The 26,286-nt window shown below is 42.5% G+C and overlaps 1 protein-coding gene across 1 annotated transcript in view; it reads left to right on the plus strand.

The window, feature by feature from the left end:
* LOC121283407 (serine/threonine-protein kinase BRSK2-like) overlaps nt 1-26,286 on the plus strand; it is a 1,000,681-nt gene that overhangs the window by 874,818 nt on the left and 99,577 nt on the right. Inside the window, exons 9-15 of the mRNA XM_041197961.1 lie at nt 4,865-4,896; nt 8,141-8,305; nt 12,136-12,233; nt 13,200-13,350; nt 16,469-16,529; nt 16,989-17,568; nt 23,310-23,358. Of these exons, the coding sequence (XP_041053895.1) occupies nt 4,865-4,896; nt 8,141-8,305; nt 12,136-12,233; nt 13,200-13,350; nt 16,469-16,529; nt 16,989-17,568; nt 23,310-23,358 (1,136 nt within the window). The remainder of the gene's footprint in view (nt 1-4,864; nt 4,897-8,140; nt 8,306-12,135; nt 12,234-13,199; nt 13,351-16,468; nt 16,530-16,988; nt 17,569-23,309; nt 23,359-26,286) is intronic.

Raw genomic sequence — 26,286 nt, forward strand, 5'->3', positions numbered from 1 at the left:
CCATTCTCTCAGGTCCAACCCTGACATTGTCATCAAACCCGCTGACAAGGGTGGTGCTGTTGTTGTCTGGCGCACTGACCTCTACCTCGCGGAGGCTGAGCGTCAACTCACAGACACTTCCTCCTACCTCTCCCTGGACCATGACCCCACCACTGAACATCAAGCCATTGTTTCCAGGACTGTCACTGACCTCATCTCCTCTGGGGATCTCCCTCCCACAGCTTCCAACCTGATAGTCGCTCAACCTCGGACGGCCCGCTTATATCTCCTACCCAAAATCCACAAACAGAACTGCCCCGGTAGACCGATCGTCTCAGCTTGCTCCTGCCCCACAGAACTCATTTCTCGTTATCTTGACTCCCTTCTCTCTCCCCTTGTCCAGTCCCTTCCCACCTACATCCGTGATTCCTCTGACACCTTACGTCACATCAACAATTTCCAGTTCCCTGGCCCCAACTGCTTCCTCTTCACCATGGACGTCCAATCCCTCTACACCTCCATCCCCCACCAGGATGGTCTGAGGGCCCTTAGCTTCTTCCTCGAACAGAGGCCCGAACAATCCCCATCCACCACTACTCTCCTCCGTCTGGCTGAACTTGTTCTCACGCTGAACAATTTCTCCTTCAACTCCTCTCACTTCCTCCAAATAAAAGGTGTGGCTATGGGTACCCGCATGGGCCCCAGCTATGCCTGTCTCTTTATGGGGTATGTGGAACATTCCTTGTTGCAGTCCTACTCCGGCCCCCTTCCACAACTCTTTCTCCAGTACATTACTTGTGTGCCGCTTCATGCTCTCGTCGGGACTTGGAAAAATTTATTAATTTTGCTTCCAATCTCCACCCCCCCATCATTTTCACGTGGTCCATCTCTGACACTTCCCTTCCCTTCCTTGACATCTCTGGTGATAGACTGTCCACCAATATCCATTACAAACCCACCGACTCCCACAGCTATCTCGACTACAGCTCCTCGCACCCCGCTTCCTGTAAGGACTCCATCCCATTCTCTCAGTTCCTTCGCCTCCGTCGCATCTATTCCGATGATGCTACCTTCAAAAACTGTTCCTCTGACATGTCCTTCTTCTTCCTTAACCGAGGTTTCCCACCCACGGTCGTTGACAGTGCCCTCAACCATGTCCGGCCCATCTCCCGCGCATCTGCCCTTACGCCTTCTCCTCCCTCCCAGAAACATGATAGGGTCCCCCTTTTCCTCACTTATCACCCCACCAGCCTCCGCATTCAAAGGATCATCCTCCGCCATTTCCGCCAACTCCAGCATGATGCCACCACCAAATACATCTTCCCTTCACCCCCCCTATCGACATTCCGTAGGGATCGCTCCCTCCGGGACACCCTGGTCCACTCCTCCATCACCCCCTACTCCTCAAACCCCTCCTATGGCACCACCCCATGCCCACGCAAAAGATGCAACACCTGCCCCTTCACTTCCTCTCTCCTCACCGTCCAAGGACCCAAACACTCCTTTCAAGTGAAGCAGCATTTCACTTGCATTTCCCCCAACTTAGTCTACTGCATTCGTTGCTCCCAATGTGGTCTCCTCTACATTGGAGAGACCAAACGTAAACTGGGCGACCGCTTTGCAGAACACCTGCGGTCTGTCCGCAAGAATGACCCAAACCTCCCTGTCGCTTGCCATTTTAACACTCCACCCTGCTCTCTTGCCCACATGTCTGTCCTTGGCTTGCTGCATTGTTCCAGTGAAGCCCAACGCAAACTGGAGGAACAACACCTCATCTTCCGACTAGGCGCTTTACAGCCATCCAGACTGAATATTGAATTCAACAACTTTAGGTCGTGAGCTCCCTCCCCCATCCCCACCCCCTTTCTGTTTCCCCCTTCCTTTTCTTTTTTTTTCAATAAATTATATAGATTTTCCTTTTCCCACCTATTTCCATTATAAAAAAAAAAAATTTTTTTTTTTTTACATCTTTTATGCTCTCCCCACCCCCACTAGAGCTATACCTTGAGTGCCCTACCATCCATTCTTAATTAGCACATTCGTTTAGATAATATCACCAACTTTAATACCTATGTGTTCTTTTGTACTATTGTTGTTGACATCTTTTGATGATCTGCTTCTATCACTACTTGTTTGTCCCTACAACCACACCCCCACTCCACCTCTCTCTTTCTCTCTCTCTCCACCCTCCACACACACACCTTAAACCAGCTTATATTTCAACTCTTTCTTGGACTCGAACTCAAGTTCTGTCGAAGGGTCATGAGGACTCGAAACGTCAACTCTTTTCTTCTCCGCCGATGCTGCCAGACCTGCTGAGTTTTTCCAGGTAATTCTGTTTTTGTTTTTGTTGTAAAAACCATCTGGATCACTCATGTCCTTTAGGGAAGGAAATCTGCCTTTCTTATTTCGCCTGACCTACATGTGACTCTAAACCTACAGTATTGTGGTTGATTCCTAACTGCCCTCTGAAGTTGCCTAACAAGCCACTCAGCTCAAGAGCAAGTGGGGATGGGCAACAAATGCTGGCCTTGCAGCAGTGTCCACATCCCTTAAAAGAATTTTTAAAAGTCCATTTTTTAAACTTTGTCATGTAGAAGCGGAATTTACAATGTAAGACGACATGATTGCCAAGTAACCTCACGTGTATGGCAAAACTGGCAAACCAATTCAAGGATATATGATCAACGTACAGGTGCAGAGGAACACAAGACCAGTTTGTTGCAGGCCTCATCCAGCACTCTATGCTCTAAAAGAGAAAGTAGAGCAAAAATTGAAAAGACTCGAAACTGAGAACATTATCTCTGTGGTATAAGAGTAATTGGACTACTCCCGTAGAGCGAGTACCAAAGTCAAATGATAGTGTTAGAATATGTGGTGATTATAAGGTAACTGTAAATCAGGCACTTGGCATGTAGTCCATCCAACACTTAGGGTGAGATAAGGATATAAAAAAAACAGTGAAACAATGTAGAGCATGTCAAGTTGTAGAAAAGAAGCTACCATTGGTACCTTTGCAACCATGGATATGGCCAGCTAGAGTGTGGCAGAGGCTGTAGATAGATTTTGCAGAATTTGAAGGGCAACAGCTATTCATTGTGATAGACAGCCATTCGAAATGGGTTGACAGGTTTCTGATGAATCGAACAAATAGCAAAACTTTAGATGCTTTGTGTAGTTTGTTACTGTTTATAGATTCCCGGAATAAATTGCATTTGACAATGGACCTCAGTTTTCTTCAAAAACATTTGCAAAATTTATGAGAACGAACAGAGTAAAACACAGAGTTCCACCGTATCATCCTGCTTCAAATGGAGCAGCAGAATGCACAGCACTAATTGTTAAGCGTGCTCTTGTTAAACAAATGCTTGATAGAAATTGAAATAAACAACTGTTGTAATTGAATCACAAACTGGTGATTTTCTTATTTATTTATGGCAATACATCTCACACTATTACGCAGGAAGACAGTTGAATTGTTTCTTAGAAGACAGCCTAGAACAAGGCTTTCATAGCTGAAACCACAATGAATAGAAAAGAAACAATCCAGGCAGAAAGAGAGTCATGATAGAGGTCGAGTGAGAGAAAGAAGTCTGACGAACAGAAGATTAAGATAACATATTATCATAAATGGTTGAAGTGTTACCAGGAAGGTTCGTGAAAATATGTGGTCCTCACACATATTTGATCAAAATGTTTAGTAGTGGTTAGCTTTCAACATATAGATCATGTTTTACCTTCAGAGGTTCATGAAAAATAAGGGAGTTGGGAAGAATCAAATGTGTCTGATGAATTGGATAGTTGGGATATGAGTAGAGTATCAGTAGTTACCTCAACACAAGATGAGCCTCAAACCAGTTCAGATCTGAGTCAGGTTCAGACAGACATATCTGATGAAGTGGAAAATTCAGTTGAAGGTCAAGGTCAACATCAGTCTTTGTTGGAGAAAGCTGTTCCTCAGACTCAAGCCCAGATGGGTCTAGGGCCTTCCCAAAGTTTTGGAAGTTTGGATCAAGTAAGGAATAGGAATCCTATGGCTAAGCTGGATTTGCACATAAATGAAAAACAATAAATGTATATATGTTGTATGGAATTTGAACTTTGTGTAGCTTTTTCATTAAGGAGGTAGGAGTATAATAGCACCCTCTTATGGCCATTTGTGTATGAATGTATATTTAGTCAAACTGGAACAAACTAGTTTTCAGTTGGGTAATTTTGTGCTGCACATAATCTCTTTTCTGTCTTTTAAAAATATCACACACTGTTCACATCTTTATACTGTGTGACAGATAAACTGATAGTATAATGTATGTTAAAACTTTAAAAATGTTCTCTGACCCTTTACATTCAGGCATTAATACCTTTGACATTACTAGTTAGTTTAAATAGCTTATTCCAGCGATTTGTCCTGTCCCCAAAAAAATTACACAATGCATATTTTAATAAACAATATATTTTTATCTGTTTTGATCTTTGTTGACAGGGAGGATTTAAAGATTTTTGAAAATTCATGTTAAGAGCCATTTATATCTAAAACATTCCAGCATAAATATGCATTACATTATTGAAAAGGTTGAGTGTCTTTCTTATTTGCGGTGAAGGGAATGAGCTGTACTAAACATAGAAAATATATAGAACAAGTGTAAAAACAGAGAATGCTGTCTATTAAATGAATTTATAATAAGTATCCTGTCATGCCTTTCATGTCTGCCAAGAACCTAATGAAACGGTAGAGGTCAGATCATTGTTATTGAAGAATATATGATCTATAAAAATAAAGTACAATGTTGTGATAGAATTTTCTATTAAAATATTTATATATAATATGATTCTTCATGTTGCTTGTCATTAAGTAATATATTACTCAATTTCTTTTTCTTAACAGCTAGACCAGATCCAAAAACATTCTTGGTATATGTAAGTACAACTATTAGTTTGGATAAATTTATTAGCATCTTTATTTGCTCCTATCTCTGTTATCCCCTCCTGGCAAATTCAACCTGCTTGGCTTTTGCAATCTCTCACAAATCATGTGGGACATTGCTGGCATATGGAAGCCTAAATGAATAAAATAGTTTGGCAGACTTTGAACTTGAAACATGGATTTCCATTCTTTTTGATTTTAATTTATTCTTGAACATGTTTGATGCATAACAATTTTATCTAAAAATCATCAAACTAAGAAAACACAGCTTTCCTCATTGTTTAGTAAATAAAGATGAATGCCCGATTACAACTGAGCCCATGACAGACTAGCAGGATCCCAATATATATATATATTGCTAGTTTGTGCTTCATTGGCCAATCTCAGTCGAGGTAGTGTTATTAGTGCATTAATGACCTCAGCCCAGAGGAAAACTCAGTTAGATGTTTTGCTTTCAGTCGTTCCTGTTGGGCAAGTAATTGGACTGGGCTTGGAGGCAGTGTCTGTTACAGTTTAATAGTCTGCTGGCATTCATTGCCTAGGCTCTTGCAGAATGATGAGGGACCAGAGTATGGCTGGCACCTGTACCCAAGCACAAACATACGAACTAAGAGCAGGAGCACGTCATTCAGACCCTCGGGCCTGCTCTGCCATTTAATAAGATCATGGCTGATTTGATAGTAGCCTGAAATCTGCATCCCACCCACCCCTGATAACCTATCACCCCCTTGCTTACTAAGAATCTATCCACCTCTGCCTTAAAATATTCAAAGACTCTTCTTCTACCACCTTTTCATGAAAAGAGTTCCAAAGGCTCACAACCCTCTGAGTGAAAACATTTCACCTCATCTCTGTTTTAAATGGGCAAGCACTTATTTTTAAACAGTGACCCCCTACTTCTAGATTCTTCCACAAGAGGAAACATCCTCTCCACATCCACCCTATCAAGACCCCTCAGGATCTTTTATGTTTCAATCAAGTTGCCTCTTGGTCTTCTAAATTCCAGCGGATACAAGCCTAGTCTGTCCAACGTTTCCTCATAGGACAACCTACCCATTCCAGATATTAGTCTGGTAAACCTTCTCGGAACTGGTTCCATTGCATCTATATCTTTCCTTAAATAAGGTGACCAATACTGTACACAGTACTCCAAGTGTGGTCTCACTAGTGCCCTGTACAAATGAAGCATAACTTCCCTACTTTTGTGGTTGTTTCCCCTCACAATAAATGATTCTGTTAGCTTTCCTAATTACTTGCTGTACTTGTATACTAGCCTTTTGTAATTCATGTATTAGGACACCTAGATCCCTCTGCACCTCAGAGCTCTGCAATCTCTCATCATTTAGATAATATGCTTCTCTTTTATTTTTCCTGCCAAAATAGACAATTTCACATTTTCTCACATTAAACTCCATCTGCCAGATCTTTGCCCGCTCACTTAACCTATCTATATCTGTTTGTAGCCTCCTTATATCCTTTTCACTTACTTTCCTAATATCAGCTAATTTGGCCCTTCATCCAAATCATTTATATAAATTGTAAACAGTTGAGGTCCCAGCACCGATCCCTGTGGCTCGCCACTCGTTACATCTTGCCAACACAAAAAGACTCATTTATGCCTACTCTCTGCTTCCTGTTAGCCAGCCACTCTTCTATCTATGCCAATATGTTATCCCTACACCATGAGCTTTTATTTTCTGCGATAACCTTTGATGTGGCACTTTATCAAATGCCTTCTGGAAATCTAAGTACAATACATCCAGCAGTTCCCCTTATCCACAGTACATGTTACTTCCTCAAAGAACTCCAATAAGTTGGTTAAACACAATTTCCCTTTCACAAAACCATGTTGACTCTGCCTGATGAACTTAAGCTTATCCAAGTGCCCTGCAGTAACTTCTTTAATAATATCTTCTAACATTTTCCCTATGATAGATGATAAGCTAACTGGCCTGTAGTTTCCCGCTTTCTGTTTCCCTCCCTTTTAGAATAATGGAGTTACATTTGCATGATTTAGATTCCTTCAGGAGAAGAGGGGAAACAAAGCAAACAAGATATTTTTGTCAGAATGCATTGTATTGTTGTTTTGGCTTAACATCTGGTGATGTGACTTTTCTGTATTCTATTTTTCAAATGCCCCTAAATGTTATTTCACTCATCTTTAGTGTTCTTTTCCCATGTGGTAGGCTGCTCGCTGTTTGAGAAGGTGGCCAAGCAGCTAACCTGCTTATGCTGTTGCCAGTGCTTGTGCCTTTGTAACTGCTGTTAAGGCATTTCTGAAAGTAGTCCATGATAATTCGAGCCAATTCCTCTTTTTGCCTCACCCATGCTATTCCAAGCTACCATTGGAATCTCAGCACTTGGGCATTCATTGCTGGGAATGCGTATTCCATTTGGGATGCAGCTACTGATACAACACAAGTCACATTTCAGCAATTCTAAATCATGAATATGAATGAGCCAGATTGTAAATTATTCTGGTGCTGTTCTATGTAATAGGCAGTAAGAAATTTGCATCTGCTTTTGGGTGACCATTTGTTGCCATTAGTTACCCCAGCAGGAATGTCATCTAGCACCATCCTTTATAACGGTAAAGACTAATTGTTCACCTTCACTGTTCCTCTCACTTCTGAGTATGTGATGAATTGCTCACTACATTTGGTTTGTCTCTGCATTGCAAAATTTCAAGTAAAATATCAACCTAGATCACTCATTTTTAACCGTGGAGGATATTTTTCTTTCAAATCAAACAAAAGTACCAATTTATATAAATTAAAGTCTCTTGGCCACTTTCAGTCAGGAAAGGTAATTTTATTAAGACCCAACTGGGTGCCTCAGTGAGTCAGAACATTTTGTTCACCTTTGGATTTAATTTGACTGCAGACAGAAAGATCGAATTCTCCTGTCCGCTGATGGCCTAATTGAAACTGGTTTTGACAGTTTCTAGTGTGCATTCCACAGCACAATAATTTGTTAATGATTGTCTCTCTCATTCAGAGGTCACACTGGTGCTGTTTTGCTGGAATTAGGATATGTTGGTAGATAGCGCAAAAGGAAGTGTTATCTGGCAAGTAAAAATTTAATTCTCAGGAGGAACTTTTACCACCTCAGTGAGCACATTGCTTTGCCTCAAAGAAATCAATGATTAAAAAGAAACAGCTAAGTGAAGAAAATGTTTCTACTAATAATGCAGTTTATTTTATGGAGCTGGAATTTTGGGATTTTATGTTCTTACAGCGGAGGTAAGAATGAACCCGAACCAGAGCAGCCTGTTCCAAGAAAGGTACAGATCCGTTCGCTTCCATCACTGGAGGACATAGATCCAGACGTCCTGGACAGCATGCACTCATTAGGTTGTTTTAGAGATAAGAACAAGCTCATGCAAGATTTGGTATCAGAAGAGTAAGTTTTATTTCCCTTTATTAATGCTATTCATATATTGTGTTAATTTTCCATTTGTATCAATTCATAGCCATTGTGTGATTCTTCCAAATATTTGTTTGTTAATTCCACCATAAGTGTATCAGTTAAAGTTTTGTACTGGCAGCTGTTGAATGGATGAAAAAAGTTTAGATGTGTAACTTGTCTGTTGTTACACACTGAAGGTAATCAAAGTGGGCAAAAAAAACCCTAAATCCAGTGCAAGCTATTTCATGTGAATGTGTTAGGGAGCTCCTAGTTTCATTACCTTAAAGGGGTATTTATATGAGAACACTTAGAAGAAAATTTCTAGGATAATCTCAGTCTAACAAATAACTTTTTGTGAAGATATACTGGTGGCACAGAACACTGGAGGGTCAATGCGCTAAACCTTCGAATACAGATATGTAAATTTCTAGCCTGAGTTTCAAATGCTATCTTAGACCTCCTTCTTCCCACTACCCGATTTCCACTTATGTTTACTACCGGAAAGCTTGTGTTATTCCTTCATATCGGGATGGATTTTGAGTGTAGAATCTGCAGTTAGCAGAATAAAAAAGAACTGGATTTGTACTAGCACCAGGTTTACCTATGTATCAGACCTTAGGAAGGAAAAAGGTGTTCAATCTCAGTTGTGTCTTTGCATTGAGAAGTCAGTAATGAAATGACTTGCAATGGTGAACATCCAGCTTTCAATAAACACAAAGCCACTCACAGATCTGTTTCTAAATCCCAGATCTGTGTGACCCTAGAGAAGCTTAATAAAATGATAATTTCACCTGGTGCAGCAGAGAAATCCAAATGCAAGGTTAAAATTGGCCTTTATTGTTAGTGCTATTTAGTCTACCGATAGATTTCTCGGGCTTGAAATATTCAATTTTCCAGTTCTGTCCCGTCCCTTTGCCTTATGAACAGAGAACCACGTGTTTAAAAAGTAAAAGTGGTCTATTCTTTAGGGGAGGCAGACTGGTCAAGGAGAGATTTATGTTTCTAACATTAAAATCTTTATATATTTAATGTAGAATGTTAATTTGGCAGTTTGGCGAAAGAATAGTAAATTAATTTTAGCAGTGGATGCACAGTTCACCAAGTGTATTCATCTGCTCTCATCTTGGTCATTTGTGAAGTATGTCAATTGAATAAGGAGAATTGGGGAAAATCAGTGTAATGTTTCACAAATGGAAGCAGAAAATATTCAGCAGGCCAGCCAGCATCTGGGGAGAGAGAAACAATAGTTAATGTTCAGGTTGATAATCTCTCATCAGGATTGAAAGAATTTAAAGATCTAGAAGCAAGTACAAAGCCGGGGGAAAGTAGGAGATGGGTGGAGAAGGGTGAGAATGGAGGAAAGAACAAAAGGAAACGGTCTGTGTTCGGGTGGAGGGCAGGAGAAATTAAATGACACAAATGGTACAAACAAAGGGTGTAAAGGTAGAGTGGTAAAAGGACAATAAAGAAACAAAGAAGAGTCCAGAGGGGCTGTAAATAGTAACAGCAGAATCATTCCTAGCACCTGGTGTTTGAGGAAATGGCACTGTGGTTATATTCTGAAGTTGTCGAACTCAATGTTGAGACTGGAAAGCTATAAAGAACTTAATAAAAAATGAAGTGCTGTTCCTCAAGCTTGTACTGAACCTCTTTGGAAGAGTATAAGAGGTCGAGGACAGAGAGATCAGTGTAGGAGTGGATGGAGAATTTAAGTTGCAATGGAACGGAGCTCAGGCTCATGCTTGTAGACTGAATGGAGCTGTTCAGCAAAGTAATCACTCAGTGAAGAGAAGACCACATTGTCAGCAGCGTATACAATATAGAAAGATGAAGGAAGTACAAATAAATAAAGTAAATCATTGTTTCACCAATAAAAGTGTTGGGGCCTGGACAGTGGGAAGAGAAGAGTGAGAGAGCAGATGTTGCATCTCCCACACTTGAACAGGTTGGTGTAGTGGGAAAGTGGAGTAGGTGTTGGTGTCATGGGAAAGTGGAGTAGTTGTTGGTGTCATGGGAAAGTGGAGTAGGTGTTGGTGTCGCGGGAAAGTGGAGTAGGTGTTGGTGTCGCAGGAAAGTGGAGTAGGTGTTGGTGTCGCGGGAAAGTGGAGTAGGTGTTGGTGTCGCAGGAAAGTGGAGTAGGTGTTGGTGTCGCAGGAAAGTGGAGTAGGTGTTGGTGTCGCGGGAAAGTGGAGTAGGTGTTGGTGTCGCGGGAAAGTGGAGTAGGTGTTGGTGTCGCGGGAAAGTGGAGTAGGTGTTGGTGTCGCGGGAAAGTGGAGTAGGTGTTGGTGTCGCAGGAAAGTGGAGTAGGTGTTGGTGTCGCAGGAAACTGGAGTAGGTGTTGGTGTCGCAGGAAAGTGGAGTAGGTGTTGGTGTCGCGGGAAAGTGGAGTAGGTGTTGGTGTCGCGGGAAAGTGGAGTAGGTGTTGGTGTCGCGGGAAAGTGGAGTAGGTGTTGGTGTCGCGGGAAAGTGGAGTAGGTGTTGGTGTCGCAGGAAAGCGGTGCGGGCGTTGGTGTGGTGGGAAAGCGGAGCGGGCGGGCGTTGGTGTGGCGGGAAAGTGGAGCGGGCGGGCATTGATGTGGTGGGAAAGCGGAGCGGGCATTGATGTGGTGGGAAAGCGGAGCGGGCATTGATGTGGTGGGAAAGCGGAGCGGGTGGGCGTTGGTGTGGTGGGAAAGCAGAGTGTGCGGGCGGGCGTTGATGTGGTGGGAAAGTGGAGCGGGCGTTGGTGTGGTGGGAAAGCGGAGCGGGCGGGCATTGATGTGGTGGGAAAGCGGAGCGGGCGGTCGTGGGGGGGTGGGAAAGCAGAGCGGGCGTTGGTGTGGTGGGAAAGCGGAGTGGGCACTGGTGTGGTGGGAAAGCAGAGCGGGCGTTGGTGTGGTGGGAAAGCGGAGCGGGCATTGATGTGGGAAAGTGGAGCGGGCGGGCGTTGGTGTGGTGGGAAAGCGGAGCGGGCGGGCGTTGGTGTGGTGGGAAAGCGGAGCGGGCATTGATGTGGGAAAGTGGAGCGGGCGGGCGTTGGTGTGGTGGGAAAGCGGAGCGGGCGGGCATTGGTGTGGTGGGAAAGCGGAGCGGGCGGGCGTTGGTGTGGTGGGAAAGCGGAGCGGGAGGGCATTGATGTGGTGGGAAAGCGGATCGGGCGGGCGTTGGTGTGGTGGGAAAGCGGAGCGGGCGGGCGTTGGTGTGGTGGGAAAGCAGAGCGGGCGTTGGTGTGGTGGGAAAGCGGAGCGGGCATTGATGTGGTGGGAAAGCGGAGCGGGCGTTGGTGTGGTGGGAAAGCGGAGCGGGCATTGATGTGGTGGGAAAGCGGAGCGGGTGGGTGTTGATGTGGTGGGAAAGCGGAGCGGTTGGGCGTTGATGTGGTGGGAAAGCGGAGCGGGTGAGCGTTGATGTGGTGGGAAAGCGGAGCGGGCATTGATGTGGTGGGAAAGCGGAGCGGGCATTGATGTGGTGGGAAAGCGGAGCGGGCATTGATGTGGTGGGAAAGCGGAGCGGGCATTGATGTGGTGGGAAAGCGGAGCGGGCATTGATGTGGTGGGAAAGCGGAGCGGGCATTGATGTGGTGGGAAAGCGGAGCGGGCATTGATGTGGTGGGAAAGCGGAGCGGGTGGGCGTTGATGTGGTGGGAAAGCGGAGCAGGTGGGCGTTGATGTGGTGGGAAAGCAGAGCGGGCAGGCATTGATGTGGTGAGAAAGCTGGGCGGGCAGGTGTTGATGTGGCGGGAAAGCGGAGCGGGCGTTGGTGTGGTGGGAAAGCGGAGCGGGCGTTATGTTATGATACTAACAAATGACTAATGCCCATTGAGTTGACTTTTTCTTGATTTGCAGAGAAAATCAAGAAAAAATGATCTATTTTCTTCTTCTTGATCGGAAAGAGCGGTATCCAAGCCATGAAGATGAAGATTTGCCCCCTCAAAATGATATAGGTGAGCACAAAGGGTATTCTGTGAGTTTTACAAATATAATCAGCAGAAGAGCTGCATTCAAATTATTGAAACCTCCCCTTTCTACAAACTATGCCGTAATCCCAGCCTTTGAGTTCCAAAGTATCCGAACAATTCACTGCAGAAGATTAGCATTTGACAAAATCCTACTTCATTGGTTGAATGAAGAGCTGCGCTGATCCATACAGACCATTGAAGCTCTCCAGTTCAATCCCATGTTTATGATGCATAACCTAATTTCATTGAGAACCATAGTAAAACATTGTGAATTTACCTCCTTGTCCCTTGGAGAGTAAAAATTGTTTAAGTTTCCTGCTCCTAATTGCCATCTCGTAGGCGTTTCTGAAATCTGTGTGCTTGGTCATTGAAGTGAGGAAAAGATTAGGCTTGGGTGTGATGCCCTTATAGTTGAAAAGCTTGACAACATTCACTCTATAGGCTCGGGTATGAAGAGTTACTTCTTTCATCGGGCTCAAATGGCTTCTAATGCCCAGAGTCTGTGCTTTCAATAGAGAGTGAGGGCATTAAAAGTATATCCCCAAATCAGTTCATTTTTAAATTCTCCACACAGAAACTATAATCAATCCATTGGTGAATTCTTCCTGGAAACACCAACATTTTCCAGAAATCAGATCAGCTCCATGTAAAACATCTTTCTGTTGAAGATTGCTTGGATTTTTCTTTTAACTCCACATGTACAGATGCCAGAATTTGTTGTCAACTGTAACCTGTAATAATGGAGAGCCCTGATCACCTTCATTATTACAGTAATTTCTGGGCCAATGGTGGGAACAAGATAATGCATCAATGCTAATTACTGCTCAAAATATTGGTCACTTTAAACAGCTTTGATGTTCTGAGTGTTTTAGGAAGGAAGTCTAACATGAACAGAATAATTCTAATTATGTTTTTTAATATGCAATTTTTAATTGATTTGGATCTTGAAAGATCCACCTAGAAAAAGAGTAGACTCACCAATGTTAAATCGACATGGTAAAAGGCGACCAGAAAGGAAATCGATGGAGGTACTGAGTGTTACTGATGGCGGCTCCCCAGTTCCAGCTCGACGGGCAATTGAAATGGCACAGCACGGCCAGAGGTACAGCGTTGTATTGTGGTATCAAATCATGAAATGCTTTTTCACAAACTAATAGAGGGAATGAACTTAGGCTTTCTTTATGTTTACATCATTAATGATCTGGTGATTATTCTGTTAACTCCGCCAACAAAGAAGAGCTTCTGTGATGAATTACAGAGCACTGACCTAGTGCTGCCCTTGCACCTATGGTATTGTACATCGAGACACTGTATGTGAGTGGGTGACAAACCCAAGTTGTACAGCGCAGGGAGTTTTGGGCTTGAGCATGCCTGAATACGAATAGACTGAACATTACATGGCAAAGAATCAGGGGTGTCAAGGGAGGACGTACAATTTTGAATCACAATAGAGTTGGATATTCATGCTGCACTTTCAAATCCTATTTTTTAATTGCTATTTATACATATTCTAATCTGCCTGAAATCTTAACTTAACATTATTTTATATTTGAAATGGTGAGGCGCAGCTGCCAACAATTAAAACTTGTCTCATTAATTTGAATGGGCTGAGGACATTTACTGATATGCTCAAGATATTTGTTTCTATAGCTCTCAGTTTTAAAAAAGCTTTCTTTTTTAACTATATATATATATCTCAAGTTTTAAAATAGCCCCTGTTTCAATTCTTTACCAATGTAATTATGTTTTTTTGTTTTGTTTTACTGTCCCTACTGTAGTAAAAGTATGTTCAGTAAAAGCTTGGATATCACAGATGCCAATCCCAGAGTCAACAAAGAAGAAAGGTAGTAAAAGTGTTTCACATGATTTCTCCCTCACTGTGGGTAGCTGCATTAGATGCCCTTAAGTGCACATGGTTGTTGGAATAGCTAAGATATCTTCTCTTCTTCCCCTCTCCCCACTCCCTAGAGGTTTCCGTCCCATATCTGAATGGCAAAGAGTTTCTTCTGTTGCACACCATGTCCACGGCCTTGATTAACCTCTGGCTTGGGTAGTTTTCACCTTCCCCACCTTTTTTCTTCCCCAACTTATTATTTGTCGAAAGCCTGAACATTTCTAGTGCACATAGCTGGAAAGTAATTACTAATTGTTTTCATGCTCTGATCTATGCTGTTTTCCTCCCCTAAAGTCTATGCATGGCATTCTGGTGATTTATTTGAAGGTGTTCCCTTGGATAATATGACCGAAGTTAAAAGCTCGGTATAACTGCATGTATAAGTTTCCTAATGTTCTTTCTTCCACCTTGTGGGATGGTGCTGGTTCCAATTAATCTTTATTTTATACTGCTTAAATTATTCCAAAGCAACATTGAGCAAATCCATATGTTAACTTAACAACAGCGTTAATTTTATAATGGAGCAATTGTTGTCTATACTAGGAGGTGCTGTTCTGCTGTATACTAAAATAGAATTGGTGTTTGACAGCTTTAATATGTATAACTGAGAAGTGACTTAATATATTTTAATCTTTTTTGCTAAATGTGCTAGAACTTTATAGTTCTCTCACATTTCACAATAGTCACTTGTCTTAAATATTTGTAACATGTGGAGCACAAGATGGTACAAGAATAATGTGTAGCGGAAGTAATTTATGCTAATGTGACAAGCTCTTCAGATGGTTCAGTTGGTAAGTGCATTGTTTGGTAAACCTTAGCAATACGGAACATAAAGGTCCAATAGTCGTTTAGTGGTACAGAACTTGAGTATTGCTGAAAAAAAACGATTTCTTAGCAAAACTTTGTTTTGCACCCATCAGGACAATTAGCAAGAACACCAAATATAAAGGGAACAACAATTTATACTATGTGAAATGAGAGTGCTAATTGGTTGGCAAGTGGACTCTGATTGTGGAGGCATTGCCATGGAAAATGCACCAGTTGATGATGACTGGCAGTTAACTGCCAAGTATTATTTGAAATTTAAACCAAGCAGCTTGACTCTGATTAGTCAAGACACTGCCCAAGGAATGATCCAGAATATGGCTTATTTTGTTTAGCTGAAACAGGTGCATGTGCGTACATGTTCTTCCCCTCTGCAGAGAACAGGGTCCTGTGTATTAATACATGTAGCTTCCAGTACATGCAAATGTGCCACACTGCGAGCCCAACTGACAATCTTAAATTGGTTGTCAGCATAATTCCTAGCACACTGAGGATTGTTTAGCAAATGTTGTCCAGTCGCGGAGTCAAATCTAATGTTGAACACTGTGTTTTGAGTTTTGCAAGCATGGGCTGGTTGGGTATGACCTGCACCTTGCCTGTTGCGAACAGTGGAAGGGACATGTAGTTTGATATGATCCGCCAGTCTTTGGGACATGCAGTCTTCATGCCTAGCATCACACTGGCCCTGAAAATCATATACCACATTACTCAAGTCACCTGGTTTAAATTTCAAAAATACTCGGCAGTTAACTGTCAATTATCATCAACTGCTACATTCTCCACAACTATCCCTCTACCAATCAGAGTCCACTTCTAACCAATTAGCATTCTCTTTTCATACAGTACAAATTCTTGTTCCTTTTACATTTGGTATTCTTGCAAGTTGTCCTGATGAATGCAAGATGAAAAGCTTCAACGAAAATGTCCCTTTTTTTCAGCAGTACTCAGGTCCAACATTCGATTACCAGTGTGTGTGCTCAGTTAGCTGATCTGAGTTGAGGCATTGCTACAGGTGCTATAATTAGACTTAATACCACTGGTTAGTGAGGGGGAAATCAGCTAGGGTCTTCTCTGCTGATTACTGTCCACTGATTCTGCTGGAAAGGTCTCCATCTATGGACATCAAGTGAAGACCTGATGAGACCAGTGGAGGACACCCGTCTCCCTTCCCTCACACACCTACACATAATCACGCAGTTAAGTAGCCCCCAACATTGATTGTCTATGGAAATTGGGCTAGGCTCTGAAGGGCCTGGGGAACTGTACCTGTATAATAAACAGCTGCTTCGGAGAAAAGAAGAGCATATTGGAGGGAATTCTAATTTGTTAAATGCCTCGTCCTGTCTCTCAAAAAAAAGTATATTGTGATGAATGGGAACCTAAAGGAGACATAGGATCAAGTGCATCTTATTTGAGAAGGTGATGAATTCTGAATATTGCCTCTTTATAAAGTAAACCTCTAAAATACTGAGTTGATCCTGGTGTACTTTCTTCTGTGCAGATCCAGGTCAATAAGTGGAGCATCTTCCGGCCTCTCCACTAGCCCTCTAAGCAGTCCAAGGGTAAGTGACACTGACCAAACCCCCGCACATTATACTTGCAATTGCATTTCATTAAATAATGCTTTTTGTGTCTTGATTTTTGTCTCTAAAAGTAACAACTGCAAGGATTGGTTGAACCCCTAAACTATGAGTTATAATTGTTGCCACTTTGGCTATGTTTTTGCCTTTTAGTTCATCAAACACATTAATTACAATGTGCTGCTTCTCTTCCTATTAATTTGCTGGCATAAGTCTCATGATTTTTGAATGCCTATGTATTTGATAGTATTTTATGCTCACTTTTTTGTTATGACATGTTGCTTACCGCCTAACAGCACGTATTTTTGTTTTCTGCACTCCCATCTTCCTGATTTGTGTCTGTCTTCCATGCTTTGTCTTGTCTGTTTTTTCTCCTTTGACTCTCCTTGCATGACATTGTCTGTCGCGTAGCCTATCAGAAAGTTTTTTATTCCTCCCCAGAGTTCTGAGCTTACGCCCTTTCCCAAAACACATGCTTCCATTGTTCCTCATTGTAATAGAAATACAACAAAGCCCAGTAATGTGCTTCAACCAAAGACAGTGTTTCAACCCAATCCAAAGACACAGACTCTTCCTGCTAAAAGTAAGCTCACAGATAAACCTTTGCAAACCACCAAATCTAACCCTCTTCCTGTTGTAACATCAGAAGCACCGTCTCCACAGAAAACTCCTGTTCAAAATGTTCAGAGTCAGCAACCTGCAGTCACATCACCGACCCAGTTGTTTGTTCCTTCAGTCCAAATTACCCCACTTTCTCTTGTCAGATTGATCCCTGGTACTGATCCAAGCACCAAATCTATCCCCATAATACAGGTGACCCCTCACCCTTCCCCACGGGGAAGTCCCCTCCCCACCCCAAAGGGAACACCAGTCCATACTCCCAAGGAGAGTCCGGCGAGTACTCCGAATCCAACACCGCCATCCAGCCCCAGTATTGGAGGAATGCCTTGGAGGACGCGGCTGAATTCGATCAAAAACAGTTTCCTTGGATCACCTCGGTTTCATCGCAGGAAATTACAGGGTAAGCCCTTTTATGTTAGCTCAATTAAATGTTCTCATCATATCCTCTATTATGGCAGAAATAACTGGGATTATTTAGAACTGGCCTACTGTGAGATGGCTTGGTTTTTGAATCAGTGCTGGAGGTGAATTCAGTTCCTATCAAGTTTGAGTACCGTAAAGATTTTTGGAATCTGAAAAGCTGAAGCTTGTTATTAGAGGAAATATGTTCCATTCTTCCCTTATATTAGCCCTTTGTCAGCTACCTAAACCATCAAGATTACAAGCATAAATTTCATCATTTGGTTGTCAGGAGTCGAATTTTTAAATGTCACTTGCTCAAGCTTTCACTCTTGCACTCACTGCGGGTCAAATAGGGTTTTTAATTTTTAATATGCACCAGCAGACATTACAATGTTGACAAACCTTTGGTGTCATAGCTCAAGTAGAGTTTTGCAGACATGGAAGGGACATCGCACTGGTGGAATATATCTGTGTAAGAAAACAAAACGTTTTTGCCTCTCGCCTTGAACAACTTTAAATTTTATCAATCTGAATTATAGCCAGTGGGGAATATTGATGAAATAGTCAACAGTGGACAATTTCATGCCATATTCAACTCAGTTTAACACCCAGCTTTTGCAGAACAGCTTTATAAGTGAATTAAATCGAAGGCCTTTTGAAATGCTAAATACTAGGGCCCAGATTTTAATGTGGGAAAACCTGACCTGCACACTTTTGTAGTTTTCAAAATCCACATCCAATCCATACTTTGCCTTTTCACACAGGGGTTCACAGTATATTTTGAGTCGCGATGGAGTGCTTGAGGGGTGTGCGCAGTTCTCCAACACAGCAGCCCAGTTCCCCACTTGCTTTAAAGGCTTGCTAAACACTCCAACCGCCTTCTCATGCCACCCCAGGTCACTACTATGCTCCCCCATGCACCCTCCATAATCACTCACCTAGCATGCACTATGTCTCATCCTCAGGAGCCATGCAATAGTATTGGAAATTATTTTAAAATTATTGGAAAAATATTAAACATCAAACAATCTAATAAAACCCTGAATTCAAACGCACTGGGTGGGATTGCCCAGATTTGCACCAAGTGTGGTATCGAGCAGGTAAAACAATGTCTTACCTGAAGGCCACAATGGCGGGTTTTCATGCCCCATCGTCCCAAACACGCCACATTATTTATGCATTCCTGGGAAACCCACCATTTCCATGGCAGGTGGGCTCTCATTCGCCCACCATGTCATCACGTTGCTGCTTCAGCACGCCAGGCGCCATATTTAAAATCCAGCCGCGGACACACCTCTCAGTGCTTCCAGCCCACGACGACTGCAGGGAAGATGTCCACAAAAGACAGCGCCCAGGTTGAATGACACGTCACCGGAATGCCATTTGGAAATCTTGGAGGCCCGCTGTGATGCCCTTTATCTCCGCTCTGGCCGCAGGATGGGCAGCAACATCACCAAACCAGCATGGCAGCTGGTGATCAGTGCCAATGCTGCACAGAAGAGTTTGGCCATCCAATGCAGATAGAGGATGAATGATCTCATCCATGCAGCCAGGGTATGGCAACCATCTCATTACTCTAAACTCACACACTCAAGCCCAGCACACATTCACTGGCATCTCACTCACTGCCAGCTCAAGGGACATCACCACCCATTCACACACACACACACCCTCACAGATCCATCTGGCCTCATCTCCTCTGGAAACTGTCTCCTCAGCCCTCACCATCCTGAGGCCACTTGCACAGCTCAAAATGTGTTCCCCACACACCCTGGGATACCCACTTCCCCAGTACAGCTTTTGACCTGCAGCCTCTTCCCTTTCCTGAGGCCACTTCTCTCCCTTCCCCAACCAAGACCTTATCATGCAGCTATTGAGAAGCCACCCACATATTGCTGATCTGGTAGGTAGAGACCTACCCATGAGTCCTCCTAAAAGTGATGTGGTGCTGAATGTGAAGTTTGGCATTGATGACTGTGAGTGCTGACTGAAGCAAGGTAGGCAAACAAACTTTGAAGTCCTGAGCGAAGTGCAGCCCGCCAGGTGCCCGCCCTTATGTGCTATTGTGAAACGTTGGCGTGTTTTCCCGCCAACATGGGCAGACGATGCAGTGGCGGTGGGGGGGTGAGTCTGGCGGGCTGGACTCATAATGATATGCTGATGTATTACAATGAGGTTCCCGACATCTGATGATGGGAAACGTGGCCCGCCATCAGCGAGCTGAGTGGATGATCGCAAACTGGTTTCAAACCATCGTAAAACCGATCGTGCCATAATGTCTGCTCACGCCACCAAACATGCCCAATGCTGGCAGGCAAGGAAAATCCCAGCCACTATCATTGATGCTAGAAAGGGAAAAAAAACTACTCCAGCGCACACAAAAATCTAATTCTTTAAGTGTCTATTAAGTTTGTAAGCAAACAAGAATCCACATCAAAAGCATATTCTGTTATTACAGCCTCTTAAAATATTCAATCATTCTTGGACAATAAACCACCAACTGAGTTGAAGCCATTAAAGTCCCGCCCACCCAGAGCTGCTGGTTGAACAACAGCGCCACTGGGGAGGCAGTGGCTGCTGCTGGTAGTACGGTACTCGAGGCTTAGGATCATCCTTAGATCTTGGCCACAGGTGAATAATGGCAGGGGAGGGAGGAAGAGAGTCAGCGTCAATGGCAAGAGGGGGTTCTCTCAGTGGGACCCCCCTTGAGTGCCTTTGCAGGGACCATCCCTGGGAGTCTGCAAGCATCCCTACATATATTTGCTTGTCGGGCTGCACCCATGGAGGGTGCCCCTCCCCGCCCCTCCCCACCACTACCTGCCGCTTGATTAATAACAGCAGCAGAGGAATAAGGTCTTTAAGTGGCCATTAATTGTCACTAAAGGGTCTCTGTTGGCAGCGAGGTTGGAAGGCTGTCCACCGGCCTTCTTGCCATGGACTTAACCAGGGTGAGGCAAGAAGATGGTGGGCTCCCCATCTGCCACCCTCCCATCTGATTAAATACCCCCAGTCCACCAGCAAACTCACCATGGGGAGGGCATTAAGTTCTGCCTCTTTATTTTGTTTCAGTCTCTTGTGTGTGGTATTTTACTGTGTTCCAACATATATTTGTAAAAGTTTGATTTATTCTTCATTAATTTTATCAATGTATAATGGCCTTCCCTCAGAGACCCTATTACAAATTAGCGTTTTGCTAAGTTCGCTTTTCTTCTTTGAGACCAACCAGAGAAGCTTGTAATTGTGTGTCTTTAATGGCTTTTTCTGTGTAAATGCAACCACAACTTCAGTCTACATCAGATGCTTTCAAGTCTACATAATGACAGTCATATTCCCTTGACTCTCACATGCAGTATATCTGTATTGCTAGGGTGAATTGCAACTTAGATGACTCATTTTTACTTATAACTTCTAACTGTGATACAACCATGATTTTTTTTCTCTTATTGCTTTCCGAATGAAGTATGAGTATCAGCAATCGTTGCAGGAAAAGCAGGTTTTTCACTGTGGTGCAGAAATGTCACAGTATTCTCAAAAGCTAAAAAGCCCATCACTGACAGCGGAACTTTACAGAAATATAAATTCAGCCGTTACTCTCTGCAGATGACAGTGGTTGGATGCACCCAATGAATAAGTCTCTATCGGAACATATCCTAACTTGCTTTCATCAACTAACAATGGGGCTGCCAAAGAGCACCAAAGAAAGTATTTAGACCATGGGTGGGATTTTCTCTCTCCGCCCACTGCTGAGATTGTCCAGACCCACCAAAAATCACTGGACTTTTAGCTGACCCGCTGCATTCCCTGCACTGGGTCCCACCACGACAGCATCAGAAAATCCCAGCCCACGATTGCACTTTCGTTAATGCTTATACTCCCTATGTTACCACGGGGGAACTGAATGACCAAACACCCCCGACAACTTAGTTGCTCGATACGACTTTGCTGCCAAAAAATTCAGAGATCAAATAAAACATTTTAATTTGCCAATTGATAAAAATCCCTTTAATAGGAATGTCTGGACTATTTTGGCCGAATAGTCTATTTCTCTGCTGCACATTCTATGTAATAGATTGTAAAATGTCTAATGGGGTGGCAGAATATTAGTACTGTGCATTCCATAGACAAAAATGCATGAAGACTCACTTGATCTTCTGGCATTTCATTATTCACCAGCTGCCAGTGGTAGATTCATTTCTTGCTCAGCGTGAATCCAAAGAATGTTAAGAGAAGAAATTAAATTGTTTCCTTCCAAACATATAAGGGTCCATTTTCCTGAGTTAAGCCAGCCCCTTGGATAACTCCAGTGGGCAAGGGTGAAAAATCTCTGCCATTTCAGAATGTGCTGCCCAAAATGATGTCAGGTGTCCAACATGTAATTATGTGCAAATGACAGGAACCTGTCAGCCAACGTATTTCCTGTCTTATACACCATTGCAACACTGGATGCAAGAAATGCCATTTGGATATACCATTCAATATTGCTGTGGCATGGTTGAAAGAAAATTTCTCTGGTGAGTCTACGCACATTCAGGCTGCATAGTTCTGTGGCAGTGAGTGCCTTGCTTTTTCATCCCCCACCACCTCCCTCATCCTCCACTAACCTTCCAATACAGACAAGAATCCAGACAGAAAGACTAAAATGAGCCTGAACTCAGAAATCTACCAGAATTAAGCGTGCAATCATTGGCCTGGTAGAGTCTTACCCTGCCAAGGTTCTGCTAGTGGAAGATCTGTGAGGAAAATCCGCTCTTTAAAATCTATTTATTTCAGTCTATTATTGATATAAAAAGGCTACATGCAGTAACTTTCAGATTAACTTTTGATAATTGTTTATGTACAAATTGGGAACTAAAGAGATCAACTTTGAGATTTTGTAGGAATGAGTTCATTGGATGTCACAAGAAGCAGACTCTCAGATGGGCCATCTGACTTTAGCTCGAGGTGTCGGTTTTAGACTATCGCTAGGGATTCCCCTGGATATTGAGGTTCTCCAATTTGGGTGATTTCATTTTGAGAAGCAATGGAAAACTGACCCTGGAAGAGGGGGTCATTCCTGCAAAAGTCTTCAACTCACTCAGTTTGACAGTTGAACATCTCCAGTGTTCCCTGAATAAGCCAATAAGTGTCTCATTTTGTGACAATGAAATGTATGTTTTTAAAGAGCCGTTGGAAAAATTAATAGGACTTCTCTCTCCATCATCTCCCCATCTCTGGTCGAAATGGCCCCCTTTTTGGTCAATCATAATAGTGCCATCCAATGTTTTGGATTTCCGCTGCTCACATCCCAGTTCATGCAATGCTGATTCTATGATCCATCTTTTAGAGTCAACATTTGCTTGATTTAGTTGGATGGACATCATCAGATATTAACTTCCTCTGCATCTATCGAGAACAGAGATATCTATCACCTGACACCCAACTGGTTCCAGATGAACAAACTATTCAAATTTATTGTGTTCAGATTCATAAGACGTTTTCCTTTCCTAGGCAGACGCAAAAATTGAGAAAAATACATATATTTTGAAAAAACTATGGCATTCTCTTTACATTTCTATCTGATTTAGACATATGAAGAACAAAACACATCACTAGCAAGCATCAGGGCTTCTAAATGATTAAACTGCAAAATAAATTTGACAATTTTTATTAATGCTTTCATGTCAAGGTATAAAAACCACCAAAATGCCAGTGGTTCTGTGTTTAATTTAAATAACATGTTTTTCTGTTCTCTTCATACAGTACCTACACCAGAGGAGATGTCAAGCCTAACTCCAGAGTCTTCCCCAGAGTAAGTAACTACCTGTTGTTCACTAGTGCAAACATGGAGCCAGGGTACTTCACTGCTTATGCATAGCAATTACTTCCAACATGTTTGTCCTGTTTTAGGTGAGATAAAGTCCATTATTGAACAGACTGCTCATCAGTGCGGTTCAAGATTCAGGATCCATTTGCAGCATCCTTCTCCTCATTAGCAAATTTTTTGAGCTTTAAATGACTGTGAAAATTATTTTCTGTCAGTGACTTTTGTAAGAAAGCTAATCTTTGAATTCTTCCAGGTTCTCAGAACCACCACAGTTAGCTGAAGATGTTCAAACTGGCAGACTTCAGCTCCCAGCATTTACTAACGCATGCAGCCTTTTATGATTGACAACACAGCTGGCTATTGATTGAGTACACTTTGATTTTCTGATTGTAATGCAGAAAACATTTTTTCTTTTAAAGGCTGTGGGCCCCTGAAGCCTGACTGTCTTTCCAGAATAAGTCAATAAGTCCAGTGTCATTTCATCGCATGTCAGACGTGGCTTAGTTGGTGGCACTCTCAACTCAGAATCAGAAGGTTGTGGGTTTAGGTCCCACTTCAGAGACTTGAGCACCAAAACCTAGGTTGACACTCCAATGGGGTATTGAGAGAATGCTGCACTGTCAGGTGTTCTTTCAGATGAAATGTTAAACCTAGGCACCCCCCAGGTGAACATAAATGATCTACTATTTCGAAGAGGGGTGTTATCCCCGATGTTTGAGCCACTATTTGTCTCCTAACCAACATCAGAATAACAGATTATCTGGTGATTATCACATTGCTGTTTGTGGAAGTTTGTAACTTGCTGTGTTTCCTACCTTGCAACAGTGGCTACACTTCACAAATACTTCATCGGCTGTAAACACTTTGGGATGTCCTGATGTCATGAAAGGCTCTGTATGAATGCAAGTCTTTCCTTTTCTTCATGTGACTACCAGGATGATAGCTGGACCTTGGTTCTTGTTTGTTTGACAGTTCCCGTGTTTCTACAGATCTGTCCTGCAGCTGGTGTGACTGTTTCTATGTCAAAGACCAATGGTTGTTATGGGAATGATTTTCAGGATTGGCAGAGAAAAGAAGAGTTCGGAACTTGCCAGTTGAAAAAAATAAACAATGTTGCCAAGTTTGAGGTTAGGTTAATCTGTCCCTATTTTAGACCATTTCATTCTGTGTCATTAGCCAAATAAACACTGCATTGTGCCACTATAATCTGGTACAAGAATTTTGCTAAGTGGCTGATCTGACATTCAGACATCAGGTTAAACTTTGCTTTTAGACTTACAACATTTATACTTAAATGTGCTTTGACAGAAGTAGGTAAATTCCTTCCCTTCCACCACCACCCCACCCTGCCCCCTGCACTTCCACCCCCCCCACCCCCACCACTTTCTTACTATCTTTCCAGAGGACAATGAGAAAGACTCCCTCTCTCAGTCATTCTTCGCACAGGAATCTAGAAAATGCGTTTGTCAGGCCACTCAACATTGAAACTAAAGAAACAGAATATTTTCCATAAACATACACCTTTACACACAGACCTTTGTCCCGCCTCTAAAATAAATGTTAATTTCACACAGCATTTTTAAGAAAGCAACATTTCCAAATAAAAAAACATTTATTTTCTTTCACTTTCTTGCAACGCTGTTGCTACATAGCTCATTAATACATATTTTAAAGGTGTTTGCATAAAGTGTCATTCCCTGCAAATGTTCCATAAGCTCTCAATTGCTCACAGCAGCAGTGTATTGAGATAGTTTGGACAGTATCATTGCATCCTGTTTAGTTCAGAAATCCACATATTATGTGCTTCACATGTAATCTCTAATTGACGTGCCTAATGGTGCTTCCGTCTGTTCTAAATATTTATCAGTTTACAATAAAAGTAGTGCTTTTGTGATGACCCATGCTGTGTTGAAGTTTTAAATCTGCCAGGTTTACTAAAGGCAGAACCTGTTAGGCCAATTTTTACCCCCAGTTCACCATAGAATCATGGAATCATAGCATGATACAGCGCAGAAAGAGGTACTCTGTCCATCATGCCTTTGCCAACTCTTTGAAGGAGCTGTCCAATTAGTCCCAAACCCCTGTTCTTTCCATATAACCCTACAATTTTTTTCACATCAAATGTTTTCCAACTCTCTTTTGTAAGTTAGTATTGAACCTGCTCCCATCAGCTCTTCAGGCGGTGCATTCCAGATCACCTGAACTCGCTGCATATATTTTTTCCTCACGTTGCCTCTGATTCCTTTACTAATTACCTTAAATCTGTGTCCTCTGGTTAGTGACCCATCAACCACTGGAAACAGTTTCTACGTTCATGCTCCATCAAACCCTTCAAGATTTGGAACACCTCTATCAAATCTTCTTTAGCCTTCCCTGTTCTAAGGAGAACAGCCTCAGTTTCTCTAGTTTCTCCACATAACTGAAGCCTTTCATCCCTGGTACCATTCTGGTAAGTCTCCTCTGCACCCTCTCTAAGCCTTGACTGCACTTCCTAAAGTGTGATGCCCAAAATTGAGCACAATACTCCAGCCTTAGCCTAACCCTTGTTTCATAAAAGTTTTGTATAACTTCTTTCCTTTTGTACTCTCTGCCAGTATTTATGCAGCCAAGGATTTTGTATGCCTATTTAACAGCCTTCTCAACTTACCTTGCCACCTTCAAAGATGTGTGCATCTACATCCCCAGGACTCTGTTCCTGCACCCCTTTAAAATTCGACCTGCCTTTCCTCATTCTTCCTACTAAAATGAAACACTGAACACTTCTCTGTGTTAAATTTCAAAACTGCTTTGCATCTGCCCATTTCATCAGAAACAACTATTTGCATTTATATAGCACCTTTATTGTAATATTGCAAATGTCCCAGGGTGCTTCGCAGAAGCATTATCAAACAAAAATTCACCAGTCATTTGTTT

Source organism: Carcharodon carcharias, chromosome 10 (assembly GCF_017639515.1).
Source record: "Carcharodon carcharias isolate sCarCar2 chromosome 10, sCarCar2.pri, whole genome shotgun sequence".
Classification (NCBI taxonomy): Eukaryota; Metazoa; Chordata; class Chondrichthyes; order Lamniformes; family Lamnidae; genus Carcharodon; species Carcharodon carcharias.